The sequence below is a fragment of the Esox lucius genome, chromosome 19 (assembly GCF_011004845.1).
Source record: "Esox lucius isolate fEsoLuc1 chromosome 19, fEsoLuc1.pri, whole genome shotgun sequence".
Taxonomy (NCBI): Eukaryota; Metazoa; Chordata; class Actinopteri; order Esociformes; family Esocidae; genus Esox; species Esox lucius.
The window spans coordinates 12,567,137-12,581,342 of NC_047587.1; the positions used below are offsets into that span (position 1 = coordinate 12,567,137).

Below are 14,206 nucleotides of genomic sequence, written 5' to 3' on the forward strand. Positions count from 1 at the left end.
CATCCACAAAGAATAGTTTTTGTACTGGTTTATCTCACCCAGGAAGGTACTAATCCAGACAGTTGTCATCTCACGTTTGGACTGCTGCAACCCACTGTTGGTGGGGCTCATGGCTTCTGCCTAAAACACTCTTACCTACTTAAGGCTCCCTTTTAGACTCAACACATTCCACTCCTGCTTTAAGACACATGGGAAAGCTCTTGCTTTTCCAGGTGACCAGGATATCTTAGTATTTGTTGCTTTCAGGGGGAACATGCTAAGGAGTTAACACTCACTCTGTAAAGTGTGACAATTGGCTTGCAGGTGTTCTTAATCTGTCCCAGTCTCAGGCTGTGGTTCCCCCATTTTAACTACATTTTAAACATTTAAATAATTGAACTGACACTTGTCGAGTCACTGAGATTAGTATTCCCATATACATATTTATACGGGTCCACCAAAGAATCATACCCACAACCATGGATGTAGCACAAAATTCTGGGCCCTGTACATAGGCGGTCTCTGAGGGCCCCTCCCCACTTTATTCAAGATTCAAACATTTTTGATGGCCCCTCTACACATTAGGGCCCTATATACTTAGTACCCCTTTTCCCCCCAGTCCAACGCCCCTGCCCACAACAATTGTGTTAAAAGCACTGTGCCCTTACAGGAAACCATACTTAGTGAACATATGTATTCATATACTGGACAGCTAATGCCAATACATAGACCACCCTATGACCATCACAATATTAAACTCATAAGAACAGATGTCTCGCCCTCGTAGTAAAAAGGAATCCAACTCGTTCAAATTTGAAAAGAGCGTTGTCCTTTTAGAACTGAGTCTGTCTGACTCGCAGAGAAAAAGATAAGGGAATATCGGTCAATGAATGAACAAAAGACATTTCCACCTGGAGCAATCAGATACACGACCGGCTGATGGTGTGCATAAAATGGCAATTAGGCTGCCACAGACGTGAACACGGAGTCCGTGAGTGCGGAACTGACGTATTTCGCCATTTGCTGACGTAGCTCTCTAACACAGTCAGTACGGAGACTTGCCATACAAGACGGTCTCTACAATTGCCGGTGGTGAAGGACGGCGCCATTTTGCGACTGAGAGGCCAAACGTAAGGAAAAAATATACTCTGTGGGTTTTGTAATTTGTGTGTAGTAAAATGTTATTGTCTGTGACATTGTCTAGCAGAATAAAATTATTAACGAGAATAAGTGCATACCGATGTAATGAAAAGTTTACAAAACTTGTCAGCACAGTAACTCGTTAGCTAACTTTAGCTGGTTGGCTAAACTATTGTGTGCTAATATTACCAATCTGAATGTCAGCTATCGTAAGCGCCTCTTACTTTCCTATTTGTAGTGTAGTATTTGTAAAGAAGTTGATGTTCTTGTCTTACCTTACAAATACTGAAGCTTCCTAAATGTTTTGATTATTTTCTGTAACTTGGGCTGGCTAACCACGTTGTCTTCATCTGTGCCCCACGCAGCCGCCCGTAAAAACAATGTACCCCAACTCTTTGACACAGTTGGCGCGGGCGAACCCCTTCAGCGCACCGCTGTTCACACTGCAAAAGGTCGAGGAACCATCAACACAGAGCCTTGTTACCAAACATGAAGCAAACAAACGCACGCTGGCGGCGGCTGCAGTGGCAGGTAAGATGGTTGGTGAATGCTAAAAATGCTAATTTAGCTATTGTGAATCACCTAATTTACATGGTATAGCAATGCTTTTCTCATCGAAAGTGAGTACCAATAAAGGTGGCCAACTACGGTTTCTACTAGTCGAGTATAGTCTGGGACAATTTAACTTTTTTCAATTTAATGGAAACCCCAGTGAAGGTTTGTTAGCTCATTTGCCCTTTTGGTTAAACTTGTGGCCTTTGGCTTTGCGCAGGCACTTTTCAGACGCTGGTTATTCCCTTTGAGCAGGCCTTGCAAAGGACACGGGAAGGACAAAATTTTGTAGCTAAGCTAGTGGTTGTTCAATGATTACTAAAACTTTAAATTGAAGTAGAAAATGTATGACTTTTACAGTGCAGCTAACAAATTCTATTTTTTAAAGCCCATTGCTGAAGCTATACATTCAGTACAAACTGTATATTAGCGACAACTAATGTAGTATATCACACTCACTATGGTACCGGGGATTACCAAGTAAATACTTTAACAGCCTACAGAGGTTCTTGGTAGCAAAACACAGATGTTAAGTTAAATGAAGACCGTGTAGGTCTGCACTGGTTGTTACGTAACCCCTTTGTGAAAGGACCCCAGTGAATCCATGAGTTGGCCTGGTCCTGTACATGTAACTTTGAAAGCTCTTTGCTTAGTCTATCAGTTGGTGATTAATGAGTCTGTGGTGTTTTTTACACTTGTAAGTAGATAAGGAAGATAGGCTACTGTTTGAAGTAGTCTGTTTTGCTTACTGTGTAAGAAGTCCAGTTACTGAATTTGCATGAGTCCATGCACTGAAAGGGCACCTTTATGCAGCCATGAAGGTGATCTCCATTTCCACGGCTACTTGACCATGTCTAGCTGCGGTGTTGTCTTACAGTGTAAGGCATCAGAGAACTAACCAGTGCTCGGAAAAACATCTGTATTAAGTGAAACTAAACGTTTTGACTGCAGATCTAGTTTTCAACGACTATCCCACTAACAAGCAGGTGTGATTGTGTACATTTATGTAATTTTTTCCCCCCCCCTACCCATACATCTGTAAGAGAAACCCACCTCATTGTGTTTTCCTCAGAGGGGGACAGTTGTGAATTTGGCTCTGGGCATTATTTCATAATGTGCGGCATCGGTGGGATCCTGAGCTGTGGTACCACACACACTGCCGTCGTGCCCCTTGACCTCATCAAATGCAGGTTGCAGGTCTGTGGCCCCCGACCGAGGCTTGTTTTGGCATGGGGTGGATATGGTGTTGTGGATTCCACTAAGATGTCAACCTGCCAACAATTAATATTACATTTGCATGTTTGCGCTGTGAACCGGTTTCAGGTCTTAACATGACTAGGTGGAATGAGATTTGGAGTCTAAGCCTGCCGTAACACAGCATCAGAAATGCATGACGTCACACAGCCGAACCATAATAAAGTCACCCAATCAAACTATGACCTTTAGCCTACTTCTGTCAATTTCCTCTCTAGGACAGGTCGTTAATCTTATTCAAAACGATCCTATGAATATATTTGCAGGACACATTTAATGTGCAGGATTCAAATGTTTCACGAGTTGCAGCTGTTCTAGGATCAGTTTAGATTTTCAGGGTGTTATGAATATGTGGACAGAAGGGGGCCTGATCTTTGATCAGCACTGAGCAAATGCATCGTTTAGTTTTGTGGTTTACTTTACAATAAACATGTGTCAATGTCATTCATTAGCTGTTGCACCCCGGAATATTCTCCAGGGTGCCTGAGGACACTGGGAAAGCCGCTAGAGCACACCCGCGTCTAAGCGGTCTTGATCACCCTAACTCGGACCGCTAACATTATGTCGGTGTGCGATGTTACAGCATGGCTTTCCAGCCCCTTCGTTGTCACCTAACCGCATGCTGTGCTTGTCCGTCCTGTGTTCCGTCTGCTCTAGATTCCGACGTTAGCTGCGAGTTTGGCTCTCAGAAATACTATGCGCTGTGCGGCTTCGGCGGCATCCTCAGCTGCGGGATAACGCACACGGCTGTCGTGCCCCTCGACCTGGTCAAGTGCCGCCTGCAGGTCTGTATCCACCACCACGCCTCCACTTCCCTGGCTGGGCTGCATCCCCAAGACCTCTACTTCCTGCTGCTTTGTGTGCACATGTTCACTTCCCCCTTCGTGGCCTTGGACGGGGATGACTGGTGTGTGGGAACTCCCTGTAGGGTCACGCCTCGCCCCGTCCAATGCTTTCGACATTTGTGGGGCACAAGTTGTCACTAGGAAAAGGAGACGTTGTTGGGTTGTTAGCCTTGTCTATGACGTGCACTCTGCTGCACTGGAGGATGGATGTGTTCCAGAGTAGGTTCCTTTCCAAGTTGGGGCGTAAATAAAAAATAATACTTGAAAGCATTTTGACTTCCTGAATTAAAATACCCCCTCCCCCCAATTTTAGAGGTTTAAGGGCTTTTCTGTGGGGTATGGAATGCTTTTGCTAGCGCCCCACACCTAAGAGCATGGTTGCTTTAGTATCCAATGCATTTTTCTTTCCCAGGTGGACCCCAACAAGTACAAGAGCATCTTCAGAGGTTTCTCCATCACCATTAAGGAGGACGGCATGCGAGGGCTGGCAAAAGGATGGGCTCCCACTTTCATCGGCTACTCCATGCAGGGTCTCTGCAAGTTTGGTTTCTACGAGGTGTTCAAGACCACCTATGGTGACTTGATCGGGGAGGTGAGTAGTTGCGTACTAGAGACTGGCACTGTGGTTCCCAGCAACAGGACATAGAGGCTCCTTTCTCATGAATCTTCTAGAGGCTTTCTGCTGTTTCCGACTGTCCTTTTCAGTGTCAGGATTAATGCAAATGAGTCAAGGGGTATTGAAAGATTAGCTTGTCATCTTGTTTCTTCAATCATTGAGATTCATCTTTTTTCTTTATAACCCCAGGAAAATGCCTACCTGTGGAGGACTAGCCTCTACCTAGCTGCTTCTGCCAGTGCCGAGTTCTTTGCTGACATCGCCCTGGCGCCCATGGAGGCGTGTAAAGTGCGTATCCAGACCCAGCCCGGCTATGCCAACACCCTCCGACAGTGCGCCCCCAAGATGTTTGCCGAGGAGGGACTCTGGGCGTGAGTATTCCTGCTTAATCTACTGGTTGCATTCAAGATCTGATATGGAACTTTGTTTGAAAGGAATTTATTTAATGACAAGGTGCACATCTGGACATGCATGACGTAATGCGGGATTGCCAGGAGCCTGTTTGGCGTTGCCACTTTTACCACCAGTGGCCAGAAGTCCCGGAATGCATCTTTAAGCTACCTGGTTCCAATGCAGGCCTACACATTGCCATTGCTTACTTCATGCCTTTGTTAGTGCAGTTTTGAATGGCCAAAATACCAACCCACCTTGTGTTACCTTGTATTTGTTTCAATATAAGGTAGTACCCATTTCAGGCACTACAGTGTAGTTCAGTGATTCCAACACGCTCCTTAGATCCACCTCTGGGGGGTGCTCCTGGTCTGTTGAGTTGGATCTAAGTGTTGATGCAGCTCCAGGCCGGACGCCCCCAGCAGCTTTCTGGCTGTACAGTTGGAGGTGCATGAGTCATTGGCGTGTGAGAACAGTCTACCTGCCCCCCAGCCCAATCCCTGCACTGGCACCTTCACTGGAACTCTTCCAGTGCAGACCGGCTGGGGGGCGGACATTTCTCTGCTAGGGGCGAAACATCTGACTCCAGTCTTCAACCTGAACTAAAGTAGTCAAGGGGTATCTAAATGAGGGGTGTCCACGGTTATTTGAATAGTAAAAGTTAGGATTTGAGCACGACCTACACTCCTGCACGTGTTTGTCGTTTACGTCGGTCAACAAAACAGATGGTCGTGGTGTCAGTCTGAAAGGTACAGTGGACTGTCAGCAAGTTCATGAGTTTACCGCTATAAGGGAGCGTGGAATACATTAACAGAACTAAAAGTGACCCGCAAAAATGATTTGGCCACACTGTTAGGCTATTGAATCTGAACTGAGCCGTGGTTACCATTCCAACCAGCCGTGCCACTCAAGTCCTTATGTCCGGCCCCTCACTAGGTTCTACAAGGGTGTGGTTCCCCTGTGGATGAGGCAGATCCCGTACACCATGATGAAGTTCGCCTGTTTTGAGAGGACTGTGGAGATGCTCTACAAACACGTGGTGCCCAAGCCCCGCTCTGAGTGCTCCAAATCCGAACAGCTGGTGGTCACCTTTGTGGCCGGATACATAGGTGAGTCTGTGGCTCTGAAGCAGGGTGTGTCGAAATGGAGTGGGTGTATCGGTTTGGGCTTTTGATCCTTTGACGCAGAATCCCAACACTGCGTTCAAAACATTTGCGGGTATATTTTATTCGACACCACCTTATGTCGGAGACCTCTGCCTGTTGAATCCCTGAGGTGTCCTGTTCTCATTGTGTGTCCTCCCTCCCTCCCTCCTTGCAGCTGGTGTGTTCTGTGCCATCGTGTCTCACCCTGCGGACTCTGTGGTGTCGGTGCTGAACAAGGAGAGCGGCAGCAGTGCCTTGGGTGTGCTCAAGAAGCTCGGACCCCGAGGTGAGTGGCGCCGCCTAATCCACTCCGTCAGAACCCTCTCAGCCCGTTGTCACGCTGTAGAGCAAAACCAGATCGTAGCACGCCACCCTTATGCCATGGCCTTGTCACGCTGTTCAGTCGACTGGGTGTGAGACCAGGGGCAGCTCGGCACTGTGGCTCTAGTGTGACAAGCCTTTCTCACTTGTCGCAGTAGGACCTTTCAAGTTGATCTGTGTAAATCAGTGATTCCAACACGCTCCTTAGATCCACCTCTGGGGGGTGCTCCTGGTCTGTTGAGTTGGATCTGAGTGTTGATGCAGCTCCAGGCCGGACGCCCCCAGCAGCTTTCTGGCTGTACAGTTGGAGGTGCATGAGTCATTGGCGTGTGAGAACAGTCTACCTGCCCCCCAGCCCAATCCCTGCACTGGCACCTTCACTGGAACTCTTCCAGTGCAGACCGGCTGGGGAGCGGACAGGCAACAGCCTTAACCTCCTGTTAATCTCTGCAGTGTTGCTCGTCAGTAAAGATTTGTAAATGGTTTTATTTTACCATGGCAATTGACAAGACTAACGGATTAAATAAACCGTGGAGAAATTGGATGGTCAGTTCAAAACCATTTCTCATTTCATTTGTGTTTGAGACATCTGACTGGTACTTAGTGGACTGGATGAGAGTTTTTAAAGAGATTGTGAGATTAAGCAGAACAGGGCAGGTATGTTCAGCTGTGGCATAATGAGCCTTTAATTGACTAACATGACTTTAAATTGTCCCTTTCTCTCATCCCCCCCCCCTCCCCCAGGTGTGTGGAAGGGCCTGGTGGCCCGTATCATCATGATCGGTACTCTGACCGCCCTGCAGTGGTTCATCTACGACTCCGTCAAGGTCTACTTCCGCCTGCCCCGACCCCCTCCCCCTGAGATGCCGGAGTCCCTCAAGAAGAAGCTTGGACTTACCGAGTAGATAAAACAAAATGGTGGCCTTATCAACAGATACCATTCAAAATGGCGGCCTTATCAAACAACATCCTTAATCTAACCCCCGCACAGCTTTACTCCTGCTCTAGAAACTACTGGTGCCTGACTGCCTTGGGCTGGGGTGCTGATCAGCGGGACTTGGAGTCAGTTCTAGTTCAATACCAATTGTGGAAGTAAAACATGTTCGCTGAACTTTTCATCACTGAAAATGTTAGTTTGTCATTGGAATTTTAGACTATTTCCATAATTGTTTCAGACAGAATTGAGGCCAACTTTGCTGGTTATCATGCAAACCGAGAAGAGGGTTTGGGTACCCTCCTGTGGAGGTCTAGAGGAAAGGAAATGACACAAATGCTATCAGGTTTTAACACCCAACTGTAGTTTGTTAATAATGTTCAGATAAATAAATAGAAGAATGTGGAAACAATGTGTTGCCTTTGTTTTTTAAGTGTGGTTGATGATTTGATGCCTCTAAACTGAAAGCTGTTGAGCTAGAATGTGCCATCTTACACCAGACCACCAGGCTTTGTTGTATGCTGCAACTGGGATTTTAGTCATTGGTGGCAATTCCACAGCTGTACTGTCCAGGCAGCAATTTAAGACCATTTCCTTTTGGGGTTAGGAAGCCCTTGTTTGAATTTCAGCTCCCACTGCCTCCAGAGTTTCCTGGCAACTATAAAGTCAGTCCGGCTAGCTTTTTTTCATTGTCTTGAATGCTTCCCTTTTATTTTTTTTACTAAATCCACTAATCTTAGGCACTGATTGTTAATTACTTACACTGATTGTGGGAAGAACATCTGGGGTAATATAATCAGACTTGCCATGTTTCTTTAAAGTGTCGTACAGATACATGACTATAGGCTTTTGCGAAACTGGCTCCAGGTCAAGTATTTTGGATCAGTGCTGTGGCAAGAGAATTGTTTTATCACCATGACACTCGGATCAGCTGACCGAGACGTCATGTCACCCTTTACAGAAGCTGCACACCTGTGTGTGGGGTGGGGGCGTTTAGCTTGTAGATTACTGCATTCTGCAACAGCAGTCCGATAAGCAAGGAGAAGAACTTGGAGACAGTCAGCTGCACGAAGAAGGGTAAGACAATTAGGCTAAACCGTTTGGGATTTAGGAACAACAGCATTGTTGAGGAGATAACTAGACAAATCATTCATAGACTTTTGAAGCGGAGTCGTACAACTTTGTGATTTAACTGGAAGTATAAATTGTTTTAGGGAGGTCAGTTAAGTGGGTGCACACAAACTTTAGTAGGGTGAACCACGCTAACCGGTTACGGGTTAATGGCTTACTTTACCCTTGCATTCAAAATGGTTTCTAAATCTATGTTGTCTACATACCTCGTCAAGCCTAGCAATTCGATGAACTACCAACGGCTGAGCCTGTTGAATATATAGCATAAAAAGATCGATAATGCAGTTTAACATGATTTACATTGCATTCATTGCCTCTCGAGTGTTAATGACCTGAAGAGCTACTGTCTATATGTACATATTTTGAAGAACACCGAGTGTTAGCCTATGTTTATTCATTTGTGGTGCAAAGTGAATCTGCCTAATTTTGCCCTCCACCTTACCTCACCCTGAATTCCCGCTTCCAATTCAAATCCAGCCTCCGACTATGCTCTCAGGCATTGATCAACATTACCCGTTTTTTTCTCCATTCATTTCAACGGGACCAAACACAAATTACAACACTAAAATAATGTTAGTACTGAATACGAATCCCATAAAACTTAAAAGGAATAATTTTAAGCAACCATCACGTGTATGGAAGAGCAAGGGCGTATTACTATCTTGTCGTGTAGTCCTGTAACAGGGCTGTTAAGTATGAAACGCTAACAAGTATATTTAACACGTAGACTATCCCTGAAATTAACTATAAAACGTCGAAGCTTACCCAAATTAAAAAGAATAGAATATAGTTCATATAAAGCAGAACAAAATGTATTGTTTTTTAATGAAAATGCTTACGACCTTTGCGCATCTTTCGTGCTTTGTGCTGTGGTCTGTCGACGTGAGCTATGTCTGAGACATCTGTTTTGTTACCTTTAGTTTACAGAGTAGGCCTAGAGAAGAATACCTGATTTTCAGAAACTACCTGGGAACTGTTAGGGTTGGGCCTAAATGCATTGCTCAGAAATAGGACACGTGACACTTGATTAGGCTACTGGTTAGATTCTCTAATCACTAGTTTACACTATCCCATGTCGCCCCTTAACAAGGTCTGTGCTCAGGGGAATAACGGTCTTTGCGATGTCTCATGTCATTCCATTCGATGGATATCTGAGTGTGTTGACATTGAATCATGTTTACATGGGTATTCGAATAATCCAAATGTCATTATGGGAAAAAACTGCATTATTAATGGCCCGTATTGGATTACCGCCCTTGTCAAACGGATAAGGATTAACTGCTCAATATAGATTTACGCATGCTGTGAATGAAACAGCCCTTTGCTACTTCACTAAAACGTTAGCCTGTTCCTATCATTGTGCGTAGCGTCCTTTTTTAACTATCATGACCTTGAAAAGAGGTGGCAAATCCTACTTATAATAACTTAAACGCAGCTGCCAAACGTTTTACTGTACGCCCCCGATAGTTTGGCCCGGAGGCTGAAGTCACTTATCGTTTGCCTGAAGTATTTTGTAGGTCTTTATGTTGATTAGAGGCGCAGGACAGGTGCGGCAGATGGAGCCGTTACAGGATTACAGGGTAACTAATTTAACAGTCGAGTCTGGCATCCGATTAAATTACAGGAAGAGCAGCACACCGGTCTGCGCTGCTCCCCCCGTCATCCTGTCACTCCTCGGGTAATTCAGCTGCGGACGACCGAGACACACCGTAGTTCACCCTGGTTTTGGGCCCGCGTCACATGACTGAAGCGCTGCAGATAACCCACTGGAGTCGTTCCCCTGCTCTCCCTGGACTCAGTCTGGATACGGTCGTGAAGTGTTGTGGAAGCAGCGCCGCTCTCGTCCGCTCCGGTCTAGCCTGACATGTTAATTACATGTTGGTATTTATACATTTCGGCACGGAGCATTATCAGACAAAGCAAGTATACACATTTGTAGTGATTTGTTGTTTGTACCGGGGGTTGTTTGGTGCGTTTCACTGGGACAGACAGGATCTGTATGACGACATGGATTGGGATTCGGTAGGCTGCTGATTGTATCAATGGTTGTTTGTGTAGGCGACGAGTGTAGGTACTAGCAGGTGAAAGTCACTCTAGACTAAGCAGTAGAATCTGAGGTCTTAATCTGTAATCTCTAGATCTCTGCAATGATGCTGTTATCTCAAGGGCACACGTTTTTTTCTCTACCAGTGCATTGTTTATTCAGTGAAACCCTGCAGGATCAGTCAGTGTTGTTTGTGCTTCTTGTCTGTGGGGGCTGGAATATTACGTCTCTTGGGACATGTTAAAAGACGCGGTCATGCCCCCTCCACCCCAGTCTTTCTCACCCAGCCACCTCTCCCTCTCTGTGTCTGCCCTTCTCCCTCGGGCCCCTTCTACGTTCTCCCACTCCAGCATTCAACATGGCCTCCATCCTTCAGAAGCTCATTACTCCCCTGTTCAGTGGGACCCCTGAGCCGCCCAGGAACAAGGTGACGGTGGTGGGGGTTGGCCAGGTGGGCATGGCCTGTGCTGTGAGCATCCTGCTCAGGGTAAGACCTGTTGTTTATAGCACGGTACATGTCTGATTACGGTGGCCTAGAATTCTGTGGTGCTTCGGTGTTACCATCCTGCTGTGTCTAGACCAGAGGATTACTCAGCGCTCTGTCTTCGCCTCTTAGCGTGGTCGCTTCACACTCTCTCTTTCACTCCTACTGGAACAGTTTCACATGTCTCCTCTCTCGGCCTGTCTCATCTCTCTCCCTCTCCTTTCATCCCGCTGTCTCTCTCCCCCGTCTCTTCTCTTACAGGAGCTGGCTGATGAGCTGGCGTTGGTTGATGTGATGGAGGACAAGCTGAAGGGAGAGATGATGGACCTGCAGCACGGCAGCCTGTTCCTCAAAACACCCAAGATAGTTGCCGGCAAAGGTGAGCAGTGGGGCCCCAGGAATCCAGAAAAGCTTAGGTAATAGATGGTGGTCCTGTGTATCAGGTCCTCTCTGACATTTTGGTGTCAATCAGGATGGCATTATCACGCCATGGTTTGATGTGCGTCCAGAAATTGTCAAATACGTTAGACTAAAACCAACTCGGTCTCCCGCGGACAGACTACTCCGTGACGGCTAACTCGCGCATCGTCGTGGTAACGGCGGGCGTACGCCAGCAGGAAGGAGAGAGCCGGTTGAACCTGGTCCAGAGGAACGTCAACATCTTCAAACACATCGTCCCTCAGATCGTCAAACACTCCCCTGACTGCATCATCATAGTGGTGTCCAACCCAGGTACACACACACACACACAGTCATATGAACACACAGTGTACATTCACAAACACACACAGCAGTTCAGCTGACTACAGCCCTGTAAATTAAAGTGATATTCTTGATTTTAGGCAGGCGTCACATGACTAGCACTTGAACTTATAAAGCCCTTTTTACAACAGCAGTTGTCACAAAGTGCTTTACAGAGACACCCGGCCTTAAACCCCAAGGAGCAAACAACAATAGTGTTGAATGGACTCTGCCCGATTCCGGTACCTGGACTCGGCCCGATTCCGGTACCTGATGGCCGACGCACTGAAATTCAACACTATTGTTGTTTGCTCCTTGGGGTTTAAGGCCGGGTGTCTCTGTAAAGCACTTTGTGACAACTGCTGTTGTAAAAAGGGCTTTATAAATACATTTGATTGATTGATTGAACTCGCCCACAGAATTCACACACACAAAGCCTGACATTAGTCCAGACCGGTGTAGTCCTATCCCTGGTGTCTCTACCTGCCTGTACTAGTTGACGTGCTGACGTACGTGACCTGGAAGTTGAGTGGTCTGCCCAAGCACCGCGTTATCGGCAGCGGCACCAACCTGGACTCGGCCCGATTCCGGTACCTGATGGCCGACAAACTGGGCATCCACGCCAGCAGCTTCAATGGCTGGATCCTGGGGGAGCACGGGGACACCAGTGGTGAGTGTGGGAGGTGGGTGGACGGTGGAATGTGATAAAGGTGTGAGACAGAGAGCTGTTCATCTGGGCTCCGGAGTTATCTGTGTGTGTGTGTGAGTGTTCCTAGTAAAACAATGCAAAGCTAGGACGTTTGGTCAGTCCTCACACTTTATCTGACTTGGTGTAAGTTTAGGGTTATAATTAGGCTTAGTTTTAGGCATTAAGGCTGGGTTAAGGTCAGGTTTGAGTCAGGGGTTAGGTGAAATAGTTAGTTATTTTTGAATGGTACTACATTTTCAGTCTTCACGTTGATAGTAAAAGGTATGTGTGTGTGTCCCAGTCCCTGTTTGGAGTGGTACTAATGTAGCGGGAGTGAACCTACAGACTCTGAACCCAGACATCGGGACTGACGACGACCAGGAAAACTGGAAGGAGACGCACAAGCAGGTGGTTGACAGGTAACATCAAAGTGGAACTGTTGGTAAACTTCTCCCAGAGGGAAACTATTTTTACAGGCTTTGTTGGATTGAAACATCAAAGCCGGGCTTCATTTTGACAGTTTGGCCAAGAGTCAACCTTGGGCTTTGAATGGGAGACCTTCCGGTTATGTGCCTGTTTCCCAAAGCTCAAGGCAACAGGGTGAGATGTAAAACCATTCCTGTCTGGGTTTCAGTGCCTATGAAGTGATCAAGCTGAAGGGTTACACTAACTGGGCCATCGGACTGAGTGTGGCTGACCTCACGGAGAGCCTCATCCGAAACATGAACAGAATCCATCCTGTGTCCACCATGGTCAAGGTGAGGGGACACGCACGCATGCATTCATACATTGGCTATGAGGTTGCAGTGATAGTCGGGCCTCAGTTACCGCATTCCACTCATCGCCATTCACAATAACAAAATGCACCATCAAAATGTTTTTGCATGTCGTTGTTTATGGACATAGGCATGAAAACATACAAACTGCACTGTGGCTGATCTCAATAACAGGGCATGTACGGGATCGAGGACGAGGTTTACCTGAGCCTGCCCTGCATCCTGAACTCAGGAGGCGTGGCCAGCGTGGTCAACATGACCCTCACTGACGACGAGATTGGCCAATTGAAAGAGAGCGCCGACACGCTGTGGGGAATCCAGAAGGATCTGACGGACGTGTAAACGTGATGAAAAAAAGGAAGCAGTGGGCACAGCACTCCTCTCAAGCCCACGAGGTGCATCGCAAAGACATCTCCTTCTTTCCTGAATTGTATGCTTGTTTACATCGCTGCCGACAAAGGATGGCGGTGGTGTGGTCTAGTGGGAGTGGACGCAGAATGGTGGTGGTGTGGTCTAGTGGGAGTTTACGCAGGATGGTGGTGGTGTGGTCTAGTGGGAGTGGACGCAGAATGGTGTCCTTCTAAGTCAGTGAACAAGTGCATATTTCTGGAGGCAGTAGGCGTCATTGGGACATAGACACAGTAATTTCTCTATCACCTAACGCTCAACGTGTCACTTAGCCGACGCTTTTATCCGCAGCAACCTACAATCCACCAAATGCATTACATCTTCATTACTAATCTGGGTTTGGTCTGTTTGCTAATTCATCCTATATCTGGGGCAAACGCTATACACCGTTTCCAACACTATCCAGCAATCTGCTAGTCCTTTTAGCTTCCATGGCTTCTGGGGATTGGAGACAGAACTGATTTTTGAAGGAGGGCAGGTTAAAGTCTGTTTAGGCACATAAATGCTGTTTATGCTATTTAAATTATTTATTGTTCAGGTTTGTGATAAGTGAACGCTTCAGTCGTTTTTTTCCCTTGTCAAAATTAAGGGAAATGTGTGAATTGTTGTGAAGTGTAAATAAAGAAAGAAAAAATATTTATTGGTGCTGTAATTAATAAGTTTTGTTATTCACTGAATGACTGAAATGTATCAACATTTAATTTTTGTTATTATCATGCAAATGTGTATTTCCATGATACTTTGTTTTTATGAACAAT

The 14,206-nt window shown here is 46.4% G+C and overlaps 2 protein-coding genes and 2 non-coding genes across 6 annotated transcripts; all 4 read left to right on the top strand.

Moving 5' to 3' along the window:
• The first annotated feature begins 963 nt into the window (after nt 1-963).
• slc25a3b (solute carrier family 25 member 3b) lies at nt 964-7,585 on the top strand. 2 transcript variants are annotated; one of them, XM_010889771.4, is made up of 8 exons: nt 964-1,109; nt 1,485-1,650; nt 2,744-2,868; nt 4,183-4,362; nt 4,576-4,757; nt 5,713-5,885; nt 6,097-6,207; nt 6,987-7,585. In XM_010889771.4, exons 2-8 carry the CDS (start codon nt 1,500-1,502, stop codon nt 7,145-7,147), a joined length of 1,083 nt encoding a protein of 360 aa, XP_010888073.1. In that variant the 5' UTR covers nt 964-1,109; nt 1,485-1,499; the 3' UTR covers nt 7,148-7,585. The 2 variants fall into 2 exon arrangements, with proteins under 2 accessions (XP_010888073.1, XP_010888072.1); XM_010889770.4 differs by lacking the exon at nt 2,744-2,868 and adding an exon at nt 3,583-3,710 and having other exon boundaries at nt 966-1,109.
• LOC114829622 lies at nt 5,108-5,334 on the top strand. The gene has a single exon (XR_003777508.1). It is a non-coding gene; the product is annotated as a small nucleolar RNA SNORA53 (small nucleolar RNA).
• Nucleotides 6,437-6,663, top strand: LOC114829623. Its single transcript, XR_003777509.1, has one exon. It is a non-coding gene; the product is annotated as a small nucleolar RNA SNORA53 (small nucleolar RNA).
• Nucleotides 7,586-8,138: 553 nt separating the features above from the next.
• LOC105021824 (L-lactate dehydrogenase B-A chain) lies at nt 8,139-14,084 on the top strand. Of its 2 annotated transcripts, XM_010889767.3 has the most exons (9): nt 8,164-8,253; nt 9,932-10,226; nt 10,702-10,838; nt 11,097-11,214; nt 11,394-11,567; nt 12,073-12,246; nt 12,566-12,683; nt 12,899-13,022; nt 13,215-14,084. In XM_010889767.3, the coding sequence occupies exons 2-9, from the start codon at nt 10,172-10,174 to the stop codon at nt 13,380-13,382; spliced, it is 1,068 nt and encodes a 355-aa protein (XP_010888069.1). In that variant the 5' UTR covers nt 8,164-8,253; nt 9,932-10,171; the 3' UTR covers nt 13,383-14,084. The 2 variants fall into 2 exon arrangements, with proteins under 2 accessions (XP_010888071.1, XP_010888069.1); XM_010889769.3 differs by lacking the exon at nt 9,932-10,226 and having other exon boundaries at nt 8,139-8,253.
• The last annotated feature ends 122 nt before the right edge of the window (nt 14,085-14,206 follow it).